The sequence below is a fragment of the Sander vitreus genome, chromosome 22 (assembly GCF_031162955.1).
Source record: "Sander vitreus isolate 19-12246 chromosome 22, sanVit1, whole genome shotgun sequence".
Lineage (NCBI taxonomy): Eukaryota > Metazoa > Chordata > Actinopteri > Perciformes > Percidae > Sander > Sander vitreus.
This window is the reverse complement of record NC_135876.1, coordinates 20297025-20311775: the sequence shown is the minus strand read 5'-3', so window position 1 is coordinate 20311775 and position 14751 is coordinate 20297025. Positions and strand designations below refer to the sequence as shown.

General features: G+C 40.7%; 1 protein-coding gene across 1 annotated transcript in view; it reads left to right on the top strand.

Moving 5' to 3' along the window:
- gpr158a (G protein-coupled receptor 158a) overlaps positions 1-14751 on the top strand; it is a 74476-nt gene that overhangs the window by 34777 nt on the left and 24948 nt on the right. The window contains exons 4-5 of the mRNA XM_078280894.1: positions 1092-1318; positions 5835-5903. Of these exons, the coding sequence (XP_078137020.1) occupies positions 1092-1318; positions 5835-5903 (296 nt within the window). The remainder of the gene's footprint in view (positions 1-1091; positions 1319-5834; positions 5904-14751) is intronic.

Below are 14751 nucleotides of genomic sequence, written 5' to 3'. Positions count from 1 at the left end.
TGATACTTCGTCAATATACTTCAACAAGGATTCAGACACACTATTACTCCTGCATGTTAAAATCATCTGTTACACTCACGATTCTGTCCTTCCTCACACACATATGTAATTTTGCTCTTACAAATCCATACCTGTGCGCTCTCAAAGATTGACTTACAATTTCAACCTTCAAACCATTACTTTTAGAAAACATTTCAGCTGCGTATCCATTCATTTTAGTACACAATTCACCTCTTATCCATTTATTTTAGTACACAATTCAACTGTTTATCCATTACCTTTAGCTAACGATTTTAACATTTTGTCTATTACTTTTAACTAACAACTTGGACAGTTTTTGTCATCAGCTACTTTAAAGGTGTCTTTAATGTAAAAAGTCAATACTCAAGGTTAAATGTGCAGCGGAGAGTAACTGAAGCTGGATGGCTTCAAGACCGAAACTGAGGTCCAGAGAGCAGGCAGGCAGTGATGAGCCCAAAGATGAGTTCAGAGAGCTGGTTTAGGGGCCAAACCGTGGCAGGGTAATCTCCAGATCGGAATGGAGGGTAGGGACAGAGCGGAGGTGAGCAGGCAGCAGAGCAAACACTAGTGGTGCAGGCCACGTGTCTTGAGATGGATAGTGCAGTAAGTCTGAGGCAGAGTGGAGCAGGGTCTGAGCAGACAAACAATTAACATCGAAACTAGAAGCAAACAGACCAGAGACTTAACTTAGACTGGAATCTATCTTCTGGCCAAGTTACCACACTGATAGATGGAACGATCTGGCGAAAATGGTGAGTTCAACCAGGACTTTTGTACAGGTGAGATGAGTAGATGATTGGCAGCAGCTGCGCTTGATGAGTGGCAGAGCCACCGGTGATTGAGTGACAAGCTCCTTGACCTACATGCACAGACAGGGCCACAAGGGAAAAGGAAAAACACACTCTAGGAACTGGGGAGGCTGCTGCCCCATAACACCCCTGGTTAGGAATCGCTGTCTTGGAGCACAAAAGTAATGATATCTGCAGAAGGTTGATAAGCGTTATCAAGCCAATGACAGAAAGATTACTGGGTCAATGGTTAACTCCTTTATTTCTCAATCTTTTTGACAGGGATGGGGAGAAAGGGAAACGCTGCAGAGAGCGGTCCCAATGCGGACGAGGGGTCTTCCAGTGACTGCCTGCCATGCCAGCAGGGCTGTGCCTACTGCAAGGACGACACCCCCTGTGTGGCACGAGAGGACGGCCCCCTTCGCATGGCCGTGCTCTCCTTCCAGTGCCTCTGCTTGCTGATTGTCTTCGTTAGCATGGTGCTCATCTACCACTTTCGCAGGAATAAGGTATGTGTCATTACATGCTCATAACAAACATTCCCTCACAGAGTTTGATCCATGTATTACAATTTAATGAGCTTGGCATTTTTACCGGGACTAAACTGAGATTGCTACAGAGATGCTTAAGTTTTCTTTTTTCTTTTTCCATTATTAAAATCTTTGAGATGCCACACAGTAATATAATTCAGCTTTTAGGGAATTTGTTCTGTCAGCAGCACATAAGCCACAGATTCAATTCACAATTACAACATCACATCAGTTGCATGTTTGATGTTTTCTGGGTCTTATGGTCATCAAAGCCCTCTGGTTCAATACACCAGTATGTGGGTGGTCACAATAAAGCTTTGAACTAATTTCAAACGGCTCAGGCACCACAGATCAACTCAACATCAGCAACTTGGACAGCGACCAGTGTGTGCAAATGAGACCATTAAAGCGAATTTACTCTGATTTATACATTGGGCCACTGACAGCTTCATGTTTCACAGTTTGAGTGATAATATGTGGGCATATAAAGACTAAATCTGTCCTGGCTTTAATTCATATCATATATTTTCATCAAATCTCTATTGTGAAATGTGCCAATTGAGAAATAATTGATACGGTTCGTAGGTTCGCACCTGGCTGACAGTGTCAACGACGCCCACTTATTTAATCACATTAGTTAATAATATATTCTCTACATCACCTTGAAAGGGGATGACATTTTCACTTCATCATCAAAAGATGAAACCATTTCACAAACACCAAACTTTCTCTATGCAAAGCGGAGATTCCGATTTAGCTCATGCACTAGATATTCATAAAAGCTCTAGATTCAGTGGTGTGGTATGGTGCTAACATTGTAGATTTATTTATCCAGATCACCAAAAATTGTCCGATTATTGGAATTATATAGAGTAAAGTGACAATTGATGAGATCCTTGCTTTTTCTGCTTGTTTCCGCGCATGCATTTCCCAGAAATCAGTCAAAGAAAGTGGACAGTGTGGAGTTAAATGTTCAGTGGATGAACTTTGAGAGTGTTCTCTCTTACTTTTTCTCGACATCTGTTTTTACTACCTATTTAAGTCTTATTCCCAACAAATTGCTGCAATTTTTACCAAAACATGCACGATTTCACCCTGCAATACAAAAAGTTTAATGAGTTGTAATATAGAGCAGTATAACAGAATTTCTTCGGTATGTACTGTATGTGTACAATTACTACTTTGAAATGAGACTGTAAACACTGTATAAGCCTTGTGTTGTGTTATTTAGGCCTACTGAGTTCACTTTCTACCAAAGTAAACTTTTGATCGAACTTGAAATCCTCTGAGCCTCTAGTTGCTACTGTCAATTAATTGGCTTAATGAAAGGCTTTGTCTTGAGCATTAGACGTGCGAGGATTAGCCTGAAGATTCACCACATTACTGACTGGGGAACATCTAGCTGCTCTATCTCCCACATACCTGAAGACTCAGCCATTATCAACCAGAGTTCTACAAAAGATTGCTCTCATTAATAAAGCAGATAAAAGTTTGAGATACTCCAGGGCTTTGTCAGCATTTAAACACCATTAATGTAATCCCACTTAATCTTATCAAACTAAGTTTAAGAGCTTAGTTTCAAAGCTCCCCACAGACTCTGCAATAGATCAAAAACGGTTAATTTTCATAAACAAATTAGTTAATTTGGGTTGCATATTTGAATATATCTTAAACGAGATAAACACTCATCTGGTCTACAAAGCTGTGGCTAGTGTCTTGTGTTGTCTTTTGTATGTATTCTTAAATAAGTGGCAAACTTTTACTTTGCTCTTTGAAAGCTCCCTCAAGCATCTTGTCAGTTAGAGGACAATATTTTGTTAAATATCTTACACAAGCGGAGCACAGACAGTGCATGAAAAGGTGAACCCTTCTATAAAAAGTCCTTGAGGCGAGAGCTTTCACTGTTCTTTGTTCTCTTTTAACCAACAAAGAAGAAAGCTCCATTCCCCTTTTAAATCCTCCTGGAACATTATGATAACCTGCTGTTTTAGACTTGATTAGACCTGCTACAATATGAGGGGCGTTTTAAGAGTTATATTCCGAACAGCCCTGTATCCATTTTGTTAAAAAATAAAAACAGTATTCTAGTACAATTTAGAGGTTTTGAATATACACTTGACTACCATTCCTTTAAATTTAAAATTAAAGGGGTGATTAAGTGATTATATAGGGTATTTTACACTGTTCCTTAAGGTCTCCTAATAGGGTATGTAACATTGGTTGGGCTGAAAATTTCCCGAAAGCTATTTTATTAGGCCCTTAACTACCCTGTGAATATGGCTCTATTTGGAACAAGAGCTTTTCTTCCAAATATGGTATGCTCATGAATATTTAGATGAGCTGCGCGCTGATTGGTTTGAGCGAACCACATAGAAACACATCGGAGACGAGACAGCAGGTCTCATATTTCAGACACTGCAAAGTTATACGTTGTTTGTCGGGCTATTTCGTTATTAAATTCACTTCTGAGACTTTTTTTAAGCGAGAAATCAACTATATGAAGCTCAAATATGGGCCGTTTTACGAAAATGTATGGCTAATTGCAAATTTAGTAAGACGTGTCAGACTTTAGCTAGGAGCTCCACACAGTCCGACGAGAAAGTGGCAACCTCCACACTCAGTGAAAGTCACCGTTTCCCTGGGTACTGGACTACTGGAATACTCGGGGCTCCGTGGAGCTCCGTGGAGAGCTGGCTGGCTGCCAGCTGCCGGCATAACTAGAGTAGCTATATTTACAGTTTGAATTTTGTCACGCCACTTATATTACATCTACCCCAAGGTCTTGTGTCCGATTTCAATTTAATGCATTTTTGTGAACATTAGGGGTTTTGTTAGCTGCTACTGTCCCTTCAATCCTATGTGTATAGATTGCGGCTAGTTAGCTTCATTTTCAGCGTAATTAGGGTATATTTACAGTTTGAATTTCATCACGCCACTTATATAACATCTACCCCAAGGTCTTATAAAGCTAACAATGGTGTCCGATTTCAATTTAATGCATTTTTGTGAACATTAGGGGTTTCGTTAGCTGCGACTGTCCCTTCAATCCTATGTGTACAGATCGCAGCTAGTTAGCTTCATTTTCGGCGTAATTAGAGTATATTTACGGTTTGAATTTCGTCACGCCACTTATGTAACATCTACCCCAAGGTCTTATAAAGCTAACAATGGTGTCCGATTTCAATTTTAATGCATTTTTGTGAATTTCAGAAGAATTCTAAGAGGAGGCTAGCTAGCTCTCATTGATAGAGCTCCATCCAGCCGCAGGCTCTAGCAATGAGACTCGCGGACAAGAGGCGTTTATTTCCCCGATCGTTTGTTTAAATAACTCAACACATTATAATTACACACATTAACTAACAAGATTAACTGGAACCTGTGGTAAGAGATTGCTGGCGTAACAAGCTCGCTGACCGCGCTCTCACTCACACACACCGGCCATTTAGCAGGAAGAGGGGCGCTGCAGGCCCTGGAGCTCTGTCAGGGCAGCGGCTTTTGGTAGTCCATTAACCCAAAAAACGGTGACTTTGCGCAGGTATGGAGTGCCGTGGGCTGCCAGCCGTGACGGAGCTCCATCTACCTCACAGCAGGCCGGGGTCTGTGAAGGAAGGCAGGCCGGGCGGCGAGGCAGCAACACAGGCAGCACCGGCCGCTGAACTCCGACACACAGTCGGACAAAATTTGTAATTAGACATCAATTTTCATAAAATGGCCCATATTTGACCTCTACATAGTTGATTTCTCGCTTAAAAAAGTCTCAGAAGTGAATTTAGTGGTAAAATCGCAGATGAACAATGTATACAATTTCTGAGATCTGCGTGACCTATTCAGAAGACTAAGCTGACCTCAGATCAGTGGTGTAGCCTATGTAAATGTTTGGGCGTGACAAAGACTAGAGACTAGAGCCAAATGAGGAGGAGCCGCCGAGTTGACGTCAACTAGGCGGCTCGTTGAGATTTGCCCGTTTTCAGAGGCAGTTTCAAATTGTGAGATTTGCATAGTAAAGTCCTAGTTACCCACTAAACTATCATTATTCAACTATGACAAGGTAAAATCGGTTTTGCATTCAATCACCCCTTTAAAGCTGCTGTAATCAATATGTTTATCTTTAGCTTTCCATTAGCTTTCCATTAAACAGCAGATAGCAACATTAGCAAATATAGTACTTTTAGAATTTAGCTGCTGAAGAGCCAAATATTTCCCTCAGGGGTTGCTGGAGACCAACACAGAGCTAAAAGATGAGTAATTTGCCAGGTGGCCATAATCACAGCTCCAAATGAATTCTAATGTTGCTCCATGTCGGCTAGATGTGTAAATAAGCAACTGTTTGCTAACACGTTAAAATAACAACTTCATAAGGAAATAGTAGTATGACAGCGTTGTGTTCGCAGCTTGTTGCGGCAGCCCCAAGTCGCCAACATGTCGCCAACAAGTTTAAGTTGCCAACATGTCGCCAACAAGTTTTAATAAATGGTGTATCTTTCTTTTTTGGCAGAGTATCAGAGCATCAGGTCTAGTCCTACTGGAGGCCATCCTGTGTGGAGCTCTGCTTCTCTACTTTCCGGTAAGCCTGAGACACTCAAGGTGTGTATGTGTGTGTGTGTGTGTGTGTGTGTGTGCGTGTGTGCGTGTGTGAGTATGCCTATGCATGTGCTCATTTCTTGCCGTGTTTGCTGATAATCCTCATGTCATGCTCCTTTTGAGCTGAAAGCAAAAATATTCTCCTTAACTGTAGGTTGGCCATTCAGTTTGACAGTCAGTTCAAACTGGTGCTCATTCATCTCAAACAGAACAACGTTTCATATCTGCAGCAGCGGCACGGATTGTTTGCGTGGTCAGATAGTGCAAACCTCAGTCCATAAATCATACCTGGTGTGTTTTTTTGACAGCCACATGGAGCTGTGATAAGCAGGGTTTTCACAGCCAAGGTGTGCATGTGATAAAACGGGACTGGCAGAGACAAACGTCCCAGGGCTTGTTGGTGACCCCCCCCCCCCGCTAACTGTACACAGAGCTGGCCAATGAACCAAGCAGCCTGTCAACACTACCATCTGTTGACCAGCCACTCACGCTGCCTTATACAGACTGCGCTCATTCAGACCTTCACACACAGAATAAACTACATTAAAGGAACCCGCCGACTTATTGGGACTTTAGCTTATTCTCCGTAACCCCCAGAGTAAGACAAGTCGATACATACCCTTCTCGTGTCCGTGCGTGTTGTAACGCTATCTGACGGTTCCACCGCTAGCTTAGCCTAGCACAGAACCTGCAGGTAACTATATTCTCAGAAAGGCGAAGCTCTGCTACTTCTGCTACTTGGGCGGAGTGATTTGCTCTGCAGCAAGCCTTTCTGAGAATATAGTTCCCGGTTTGTTTACGGTTAGAAGATGGTTGTGTCTCATGTTACGTTGTTTTTTGTACACGCTGTGACTCTACAAATCACAACATGTAAATAGGAACATGTTAGCGTTATTTTGTCACTTATTGGGAGCAGTAGGCTAGTTGGAACCAGTTACCTGCAGGTTCTGTGCTAGGCTAAGCTACCGGTGGAACCGTCAGACAGCGTTACAACACGCACGGACACGAGAAGGGTATGTATCGACTTGTGTTACTCTGGGGGTTACGGCGAATAAGCTAAAGTCCCAATAAGTCGGCGTGTTCCTTTAAATTTTATTTGACCTTAATTCATATTCTGGCCATTTTATACCCAGTTTTTTGACGAAACCGGTCACTTAAAAGGAATATGTATGTATTTATTCTTAAGTACATCATCTTTGAACTACCCAGCCACTATTTTTTAAACATTAGACCCCTACAATTAGGGCTAGGCAATATGACCAAAATCTTCTATCCAGATATAGGTCATCTCGATAACATATCACGATATAGCACATTTTCTGGTAATTCAATAAATAAATAGTCTGTAATAACCAAGTAAAGCCTATTATTATGTGAAATAAATACTTGACAAATGAAAAGTACATCATTTTTCAAATTTTATTAAGAAAAACATAACATGCAACGATCATTTTATTAACAATATTTGCTTGACATTGCAATTAAAAAATATATACGATAGAAGTTTCATACCGTGTTGACGATATATAGCGTCACAATGTCCAGCCCTACTAACAATGAATTTGGGCATAAAGCTTTCAAGGATTTATTACACTGTTTATATATATATATATATACCCTTAAAACCTTTAATACTATCAGGCTTTAAAAGTTGTAGTTTGTGATAGTGTCTTGCAGGCAGAACAGTGTGTGGTAAAATGTCAAAGTGTAAGCAAAGAAAGTTTCGAGTTTCAAGTATTTATTGGCCAAAGCTAGTGGATGTCCTATTATAGAGCAAACAATCAATGAAAACAGCATTTTTTGATTTTCACTTTTGGCATTGGTTTCATTGTTTCCTTTGGCCCCGTATGACCTCTTGGTTTCGCTAGTAGGAGATAAAAAAGACCATCAACTACAAAAGGCTTTATGTAAGACTGAGACTCTTTCTTCCTTTGGTGTACCAAAGAATTGTAAGAATGTACAGTGTTGTTGTTGTTGTTTGCCAACTTCTGAAGTACCTTATTATTCCTGCAGATGACCAGACTCTGTCCAACACCCACACCATTGATTTACATGTATCTATCTTCCTCTTGGGTGCTTGGGAGTATTGGTTAATTGCAATTTAGTTGCAATCATGTGGAGCTATATGCTTAGCGAAGCAGTGCAGAGTAAATGTAATTAAAGCCAACTGATTTAGAGCTGGCTAATCAATGCAATTTGCTGCGACAAGGTTCTGGAAAGTAATAATGTTTGAAATTTGCAGAGTGAAAGCAAGCTGTGAGTCAGATTATTGGTTAGTGAATGGAAGAATAGTAGATACTAATCCTGTGTCCAGCTGGTGTAGTGATGGCACCGAATGCTAAAAATAGATTGCTTGTAAAAAGGTAGTACAAAGGGAACTTTGCTTTGTATCTTACTCTATAAATCCTACCTTATTTAGAGTTTAGATTATTCTATTAGATTGTTCTGTACTGTTATGCTAAAATGGTCACTGTGAACACGGCCAATGTTATTTTGATAAAATATGTCGGCCCGATCATGTGGAAACAGCATCTTTCTGCTTGGCTCTGTGCAGCACGCTAGATTGATCTCCACCCTGATGCATTTCCATGTCTCCCCTATGAAGCCCACAGAAAAGCTGTGAGGGTGAGACGCATCACTCCCAATCTAAATATAGATTCAGAAATATTCCGCCGCTGCTGCTGCTTCTATTTTAAATAATTCCACTATTATTAAGCAGCAGGAGATACATCTTACCCTGCTCTCATGGCATTCAGCTTTGTGGGGTTATGCAATTCCGCCCCTTTTCTCTTCCGAGTGTCACATGCAATAACTTCAGCCCCCCCCCCGCTTAGAAATGATAGGGGAGGAGGGAGGAACAGGGAGTGCAGAAAGAGAGAGGCAAAATTATGGCAGTGCCAAAGCCGGCTATTTCCGTCTAGCTGTGGAGATGAGGAGGAGAGCGGACACGCATTTGTGATTCACAATGTGATCCCTGGATTAGCTCACCAGCTCTGCGTTTGTCTCTTTGCAGCGTCTTATTGACGCGGCTGGGGAGGCTTAGAATGGAGTAAAGTAACAGAGTTTCGATTGCCGTTCCTACTTGTTTTTTCAGATGCCACCATCTCCTCCAGTCAAGCCAAGAATACAGACATGAGTAATGAATCAGAGGCGTTGTGGTGCCACCTGGCCTCAATTTGCCAAAAGACACTGATAGGTGCTTCACAGTAATGGGGGGAAAAAATGCAAAAAACGTGTTAATTAAACATGATTTTACTTGTCATAACAATATATGCACCTCTGTGTCACAAAATAGCTTAAAGGAACAATGACATTTCCACATTCACTTTGCCTTTCCTTTTTTCCCCCAGTTTCGGTTACTCTTGTTTATGTTTCATCACTGATTTCCTGGTGATATTTCTTCTCTTCTCCCCACTTTTTCCTCCTTCTTTGCTTTAATTTGAGCATGTATATAAAAAGTGGTTATTGGTAGAAAACAGAAGGAAATGCTGTAGTAGAACAACTTCCCCATGCACTACAACAACACAGCGTATGAGTCTTATTTTCTTTTTTACTTCCTACCCATCTGTGTATGCACCAGTGCAGGCTGCCCCAAAGACCACACTAGCTGTCGTTCTCTCCCTGCACGTTCTCCCCTGTGAGCCATGTCACGCCTTCTGCTCTGCTGCTTATGCATTCATAAGTGTTAACTCATATGAAAAAGTGGTAATCTGCAAGTCTGTGTTTTTAATTATGACACTTTTTGTGTTAAGCATTCCTTGATGTGATGGTTTTGTAGTGCACTTCCCAGTTATGACTTGTTCAGACCTTCCTTTAAATTCACCTTTGATAAAACGATCAGTTGATGAGTTTCTGTGGTTCTCTCTCAGCTGTATGTACTGATCATGTCAACTACCCAGATCTTCTTCTGCTTGATCCATACAAACTTTCTTGTTATTTAAATTGGTGATTGTTTTAATAGCAATAATAGCAATTTGAGGAAAAAGTATAGCTAATGTGCAACTGAAAATGCAGCAGGTCTAACAGCTGCATTGCATTGTGGTCTATTGAGGCTACTGTCACAAGAAACGTAGTTACACATCAAAATATGACATAATATTTTACGTGGAATTTTTTAGTGTCAGTAGTTTGAGACGATGATCCAATCTTGATTGTAACGACTTATCATAGTGTTTGCTCTCAGTCTTAAAGGAACACGGCGACCTATTGGGACTTTAGCTTATTCACCGTAACCCCCAGAGTTAGATAAGTCCATACATGCCCTTCTCATCTCCGTTAGCCTCCGGTTACCTCCAGGATCTATGCTAACTAGGCTAGCGATGGGTGCGTCAGACAGAGTTACGACACGCACGGAGATGAGAAGGGTATGTATGGACTTATCTAACTCTGGGGGATACGGTGAATAAGCTAAAGTCCCAATAAGTCGGCGTGTTCCTTTAAGGATGTTAAATAAAACCGAACTAATTTAACCAGGGGATATTTGGCAACAAGTCTTCTTCATTTGTTCTAAACAACCAATATGAGTGTTTTCTGATCTGGTGCCCCTGTTAGCAAGATTACATACTTTCTGCCTTTTAAAACCATTACAAAAAATATTTAATATATAATATATTTTTATGAATTTTTTATATTTTTCTGAGCTGCTTTGGTTTAATGCCACAAGGTTAGAGGAAAATCATGGTTATTGTTTAAAGACGCCAACATCACCTGCTGGTTACGAAGGAGGTTGTAAACCGCAGTGTCAACAAATCAAAGTCAGGGGCTTTGCACAACCCAATCATCCACCCTGACCTCCACACGGAGAGGTTTTGCGGTTCTATACCTTTAACAGCATCAGCTACTTTTCTCTTACTTTGTCCACACAAGTCGAGAACCTCAACGCCTAGTTCATAGGCTGTTGTTTTTCTGATGAGGACAGTATCTCTGTAATGATACTGACCTGACAGATTCAGACATGCCTAAACAAATTAAAATATATTGAGAAAGATTACATCACTCTACTTCCCCCTGTTAACCCAATTTGTTTGTTAGGGGCAGAGTAGAGATCATGCTCTGCTCAAGAAAACTTTTGCGGTTTTGAAACCAGTGACCTTCGAGTGCTATTCCCCCATATTTAGTTCCTTGTCTTTCCACCTGTCTAATCCCAGCATTGTCTTTGTGCCAAGCTAGGACAAGGTGCCACTTCAGCCCAACTCGAGGCTCTGCCATGCATGGCAGGCAGGCAGGGCTTCACAGCACATCAGGGGGCTAATGAGAAACAGTATGGCCAGGGGATAATGTATCCTGACCTGACAAGCCATGAAACACAGTCTGCCAACCATTTCTCTCCCGTGCTCTGCTCTGCCTTCCATCCAAGCTGTTCTGACACTTTCAATCTGACTTAAGTGGATCTGGAGGGTTGCTATATGCATTACCAGCCCTCCCTTCATACCCTGTTTCCCTTCTTCCTTCTGCAAAGTGCTGTGGAGTTCCCCAAATCATATGAAGTTGAGGATGCACTGCTGCAGCTGGAGTGTTCCTTCCATCTACATGATGCAGACAGATAGAAAGGAGAAATTGGAAAAAGAAAGATGGCATCACCACATGTAGGCAAGCTATTCCCTCTCTGATACGTCCCTTTGTGCCCAAGCAAGATGGAAATATCTCTCAGGATCGAACTGGTGATGAGGAGGGAGGGGAATTGTGGGAGGCAAGCGTTAGCCAACTCTGGTCTTGACTGTGCAGAGTGTGAGCTGGATGTAATTTACACTCTGCCCACCTCAGGGAGCAGCGGTAGCAGAAGAAAGCATTACCTCCCTCCAGAAAGCTGCCCTTCCCATGCGGTAGTGAGTGTCGGCTTTCATATAAAAATGGATCCATTGCTATTACAACACCCCACCTCTTATCTGCTCCCACCTCCCACTCTCTCACACTGAAGGTGTTTTGTAGATTAGAAAAAAAGAATAGGCCAGGAATGGGTAGGAGATGATGACCAGAAAAAGTGAGGCATGGGCAGACCGGATGGCTGTCACTATTTCATGTCAAAACATTAAAAGTAGCACGAGAGTTTGTTGTGACAGAATTATTCCCGAGGCTGCACCATCCCATTCTCTACTCAGATGGAGACAGACACACTAAATGGCTGAAAGTCATTTTTATCCCCTATTAGCTGGTGGATGTTTCCAGAGAAACTGTGATAACAAAAGGTGGAAATTCAGGGTTGTCTGTTCTTCTTTTGACTGGACTGGCTAACGTTTTCGGTTTTAGTCACTTTAAAATCTACAAACTGATGTGTTTATACTGCATTACTGACAGATGGCTAATATATGATATTTCATTTTGGCATTTTCATTCCAGTAAGTGCTTTATTAGTATGAGGTTGCTCCTTTAGCCGTCATAGCTGCCAACCATAATAATAATTCAGCAGTCAAACCACAATTTTAAATTTCTATTAAGTCTAGCAGAGGCACACAAAAAATTGGGTTATACTCACCAGCACCTTTATAATATATACTTTTATAAAGCTCTGACCACATTCACTTAGAGATATTAACATAATGTATATAAACATTTCTGAGAGGATTGGCAGCCACAAATCACCAGAATCTACACTGCAATTTTCTGAAAATTGCTTTATGACACAAAACAGGAAGACAAAACTATAGTTGAAGTATCATCTTTGAAGCAGAATGTTGCAACGTTTATGGCAAACATGGTCTAAGTTACCATCTTTTAGCTCATTGTTTTGGTTTTATGACCTGCAACTTCACTGTTTTAGTTCACTCTTACGGCTCTCATCAACCTCATTTCCAGCTGCAGCAGGCAGTAGTTTTTAATTAAAGGAACACTGATAAAGCCCCTGTACAACACTATACCTGCCTAGCTTCAAATGACAGACAAAGTTAGTGATTAGCCGGTGAACATATGGGAGCATTTGTGTAAGTGGAGACTGAACAGACCTAAAAGGAAAGTGAATATTGGATTTATATTCATCATATGGTCAGAAACAAACGACTCAAAATGAATGGTAATGTTGCTCTGTGTCTGCTGGATCCGTAAATAAGCATGTTTGCTAACACCTTAGCATATTTCAATGTTTTCAATGTTTTTACAGCTTGTTCTGCTGCCCCCAGGTGGCCAAAAAAATTATATAATACAGTATAACATAACAGAGTTTAACAATATTAACTTAACACCCCATTTAGGCTTCAACATAATCAAATATTAAAAAATGTTTATTAAAATCCAGAATCCAAATTACAACTCTAAACAATAGATCAATTTGCAACTGTGTTTCTATGATTTCTGGGAGATAATGTGTACTAAGTATGTAAATACTTTGATTTGCACAATGTGTTTGGTGTATAACCTTGCCCTTGCAATAAAAACCGTAAACTGTTATTAGATTCAACTGATATGTACATATAATATGCTAACACAAATAGCTGATGTTTAGGGGTGTCCTCGACTAAGAATTAAGTAGGTCAACAGTCGACTGTCAGGTAGAGAATGAGAATTAGGGTATATACAGTAGAAAAAACAGACCACAGGTATTTTACTCTTTACTGAGTGAGGTAAATTAATTTCACAGCATTGAGGGAGAGGTCTGACATCCTATGTGATCGATACCCTGTGGGACCCTGACCTTCACAGTAAAGAGGATCGATCCCTGAAACTCTCACCCTCTGCATCGCCCCCCCGTGCACTCACACATTTGCATTTTTATTGTCTACATTACAAGTTAATTACATGTCCATGCTGTTTTTGGTGCTCTTTTGCTAACCTCATTAATTTAATATAAGAATCCACCCACTTTCTTTTTTCTTAAGTGTTATTTGTTGAAAATCTCCTGTTTGCCCTACAGCAAGAGCTAATTTTCTAAAGCAGTCTAGCACAAAATTATTTGTCTATGCTCTGTGGTGCATCCAGTCGGGCGCCATATTTTGTTGTTGTGGGTGTGTTACAATTCTCACATGAAGCCTTTGGGACTGCAGAGTTTGTGTTTTCATGACTTTTAAGTTATAGGCGCTAACACTAGCTGTGTTTATGGGGTAAACCTGGCTATTATTTATACTGCAGAGTGGCCATAATCAAAGGCAGGATTGTGGTCATAAGTAGGGAAAAGACTGAATTGTGCAAATGATGGTCATGGCACACACTTCTGGACAGTCACTCCTCAAAGGCATTCATGGTGTACACACACACAACACAACACATGAAAGGTGACATAAGTTGTGTGAAAAAAGGCAGTGTAAACCCTGCCTACTTTAAAGCAATGTAGCTGTGTACGTTTCTAAGAGGAAATAACATATTCATCTTCTCACAAATGAAAAGTTGAATTCAAAAGCAATGAAACATACCCTTGCTCAGTTTAATAGTCAAGTCAAGTCAACTTTATACACTAAGCTGGTTTTACTGCTGCAGCCTAACTTGGTCTGGTGTGCTGAAATCTACCCCGTTAGACCCCTCTCACCCTGCTAATCTTTTTAACTCCCTCCCTTCTATTAAAAGTCTGAGTAAGTAATTTAACCAAGACAGCCGGTTTCTGCAACATCACTTATTATTCCTGTCTATAAGACACTGTAAGGGTACAGTAGGTATGCAACGATATGTATCATAGCTTGTTTGCGCTTGTATTAGCCATTTATTTAAAAAAAACTATTGAAATCGGTTGTTTTAAGCCCCAAGGTTGTTACTGTATGTATGTAAGATGTTTAACTATGTTAAAATGGCATAATGTATTGACTCTTGAATCTTGATAGCATACTTATTTTATTACTTTATTACTTTTTTAATAAGACAGACTTGTAGGTGAAACAGGGTCATCTGTGCATCTTCCAACAGTATGCAGC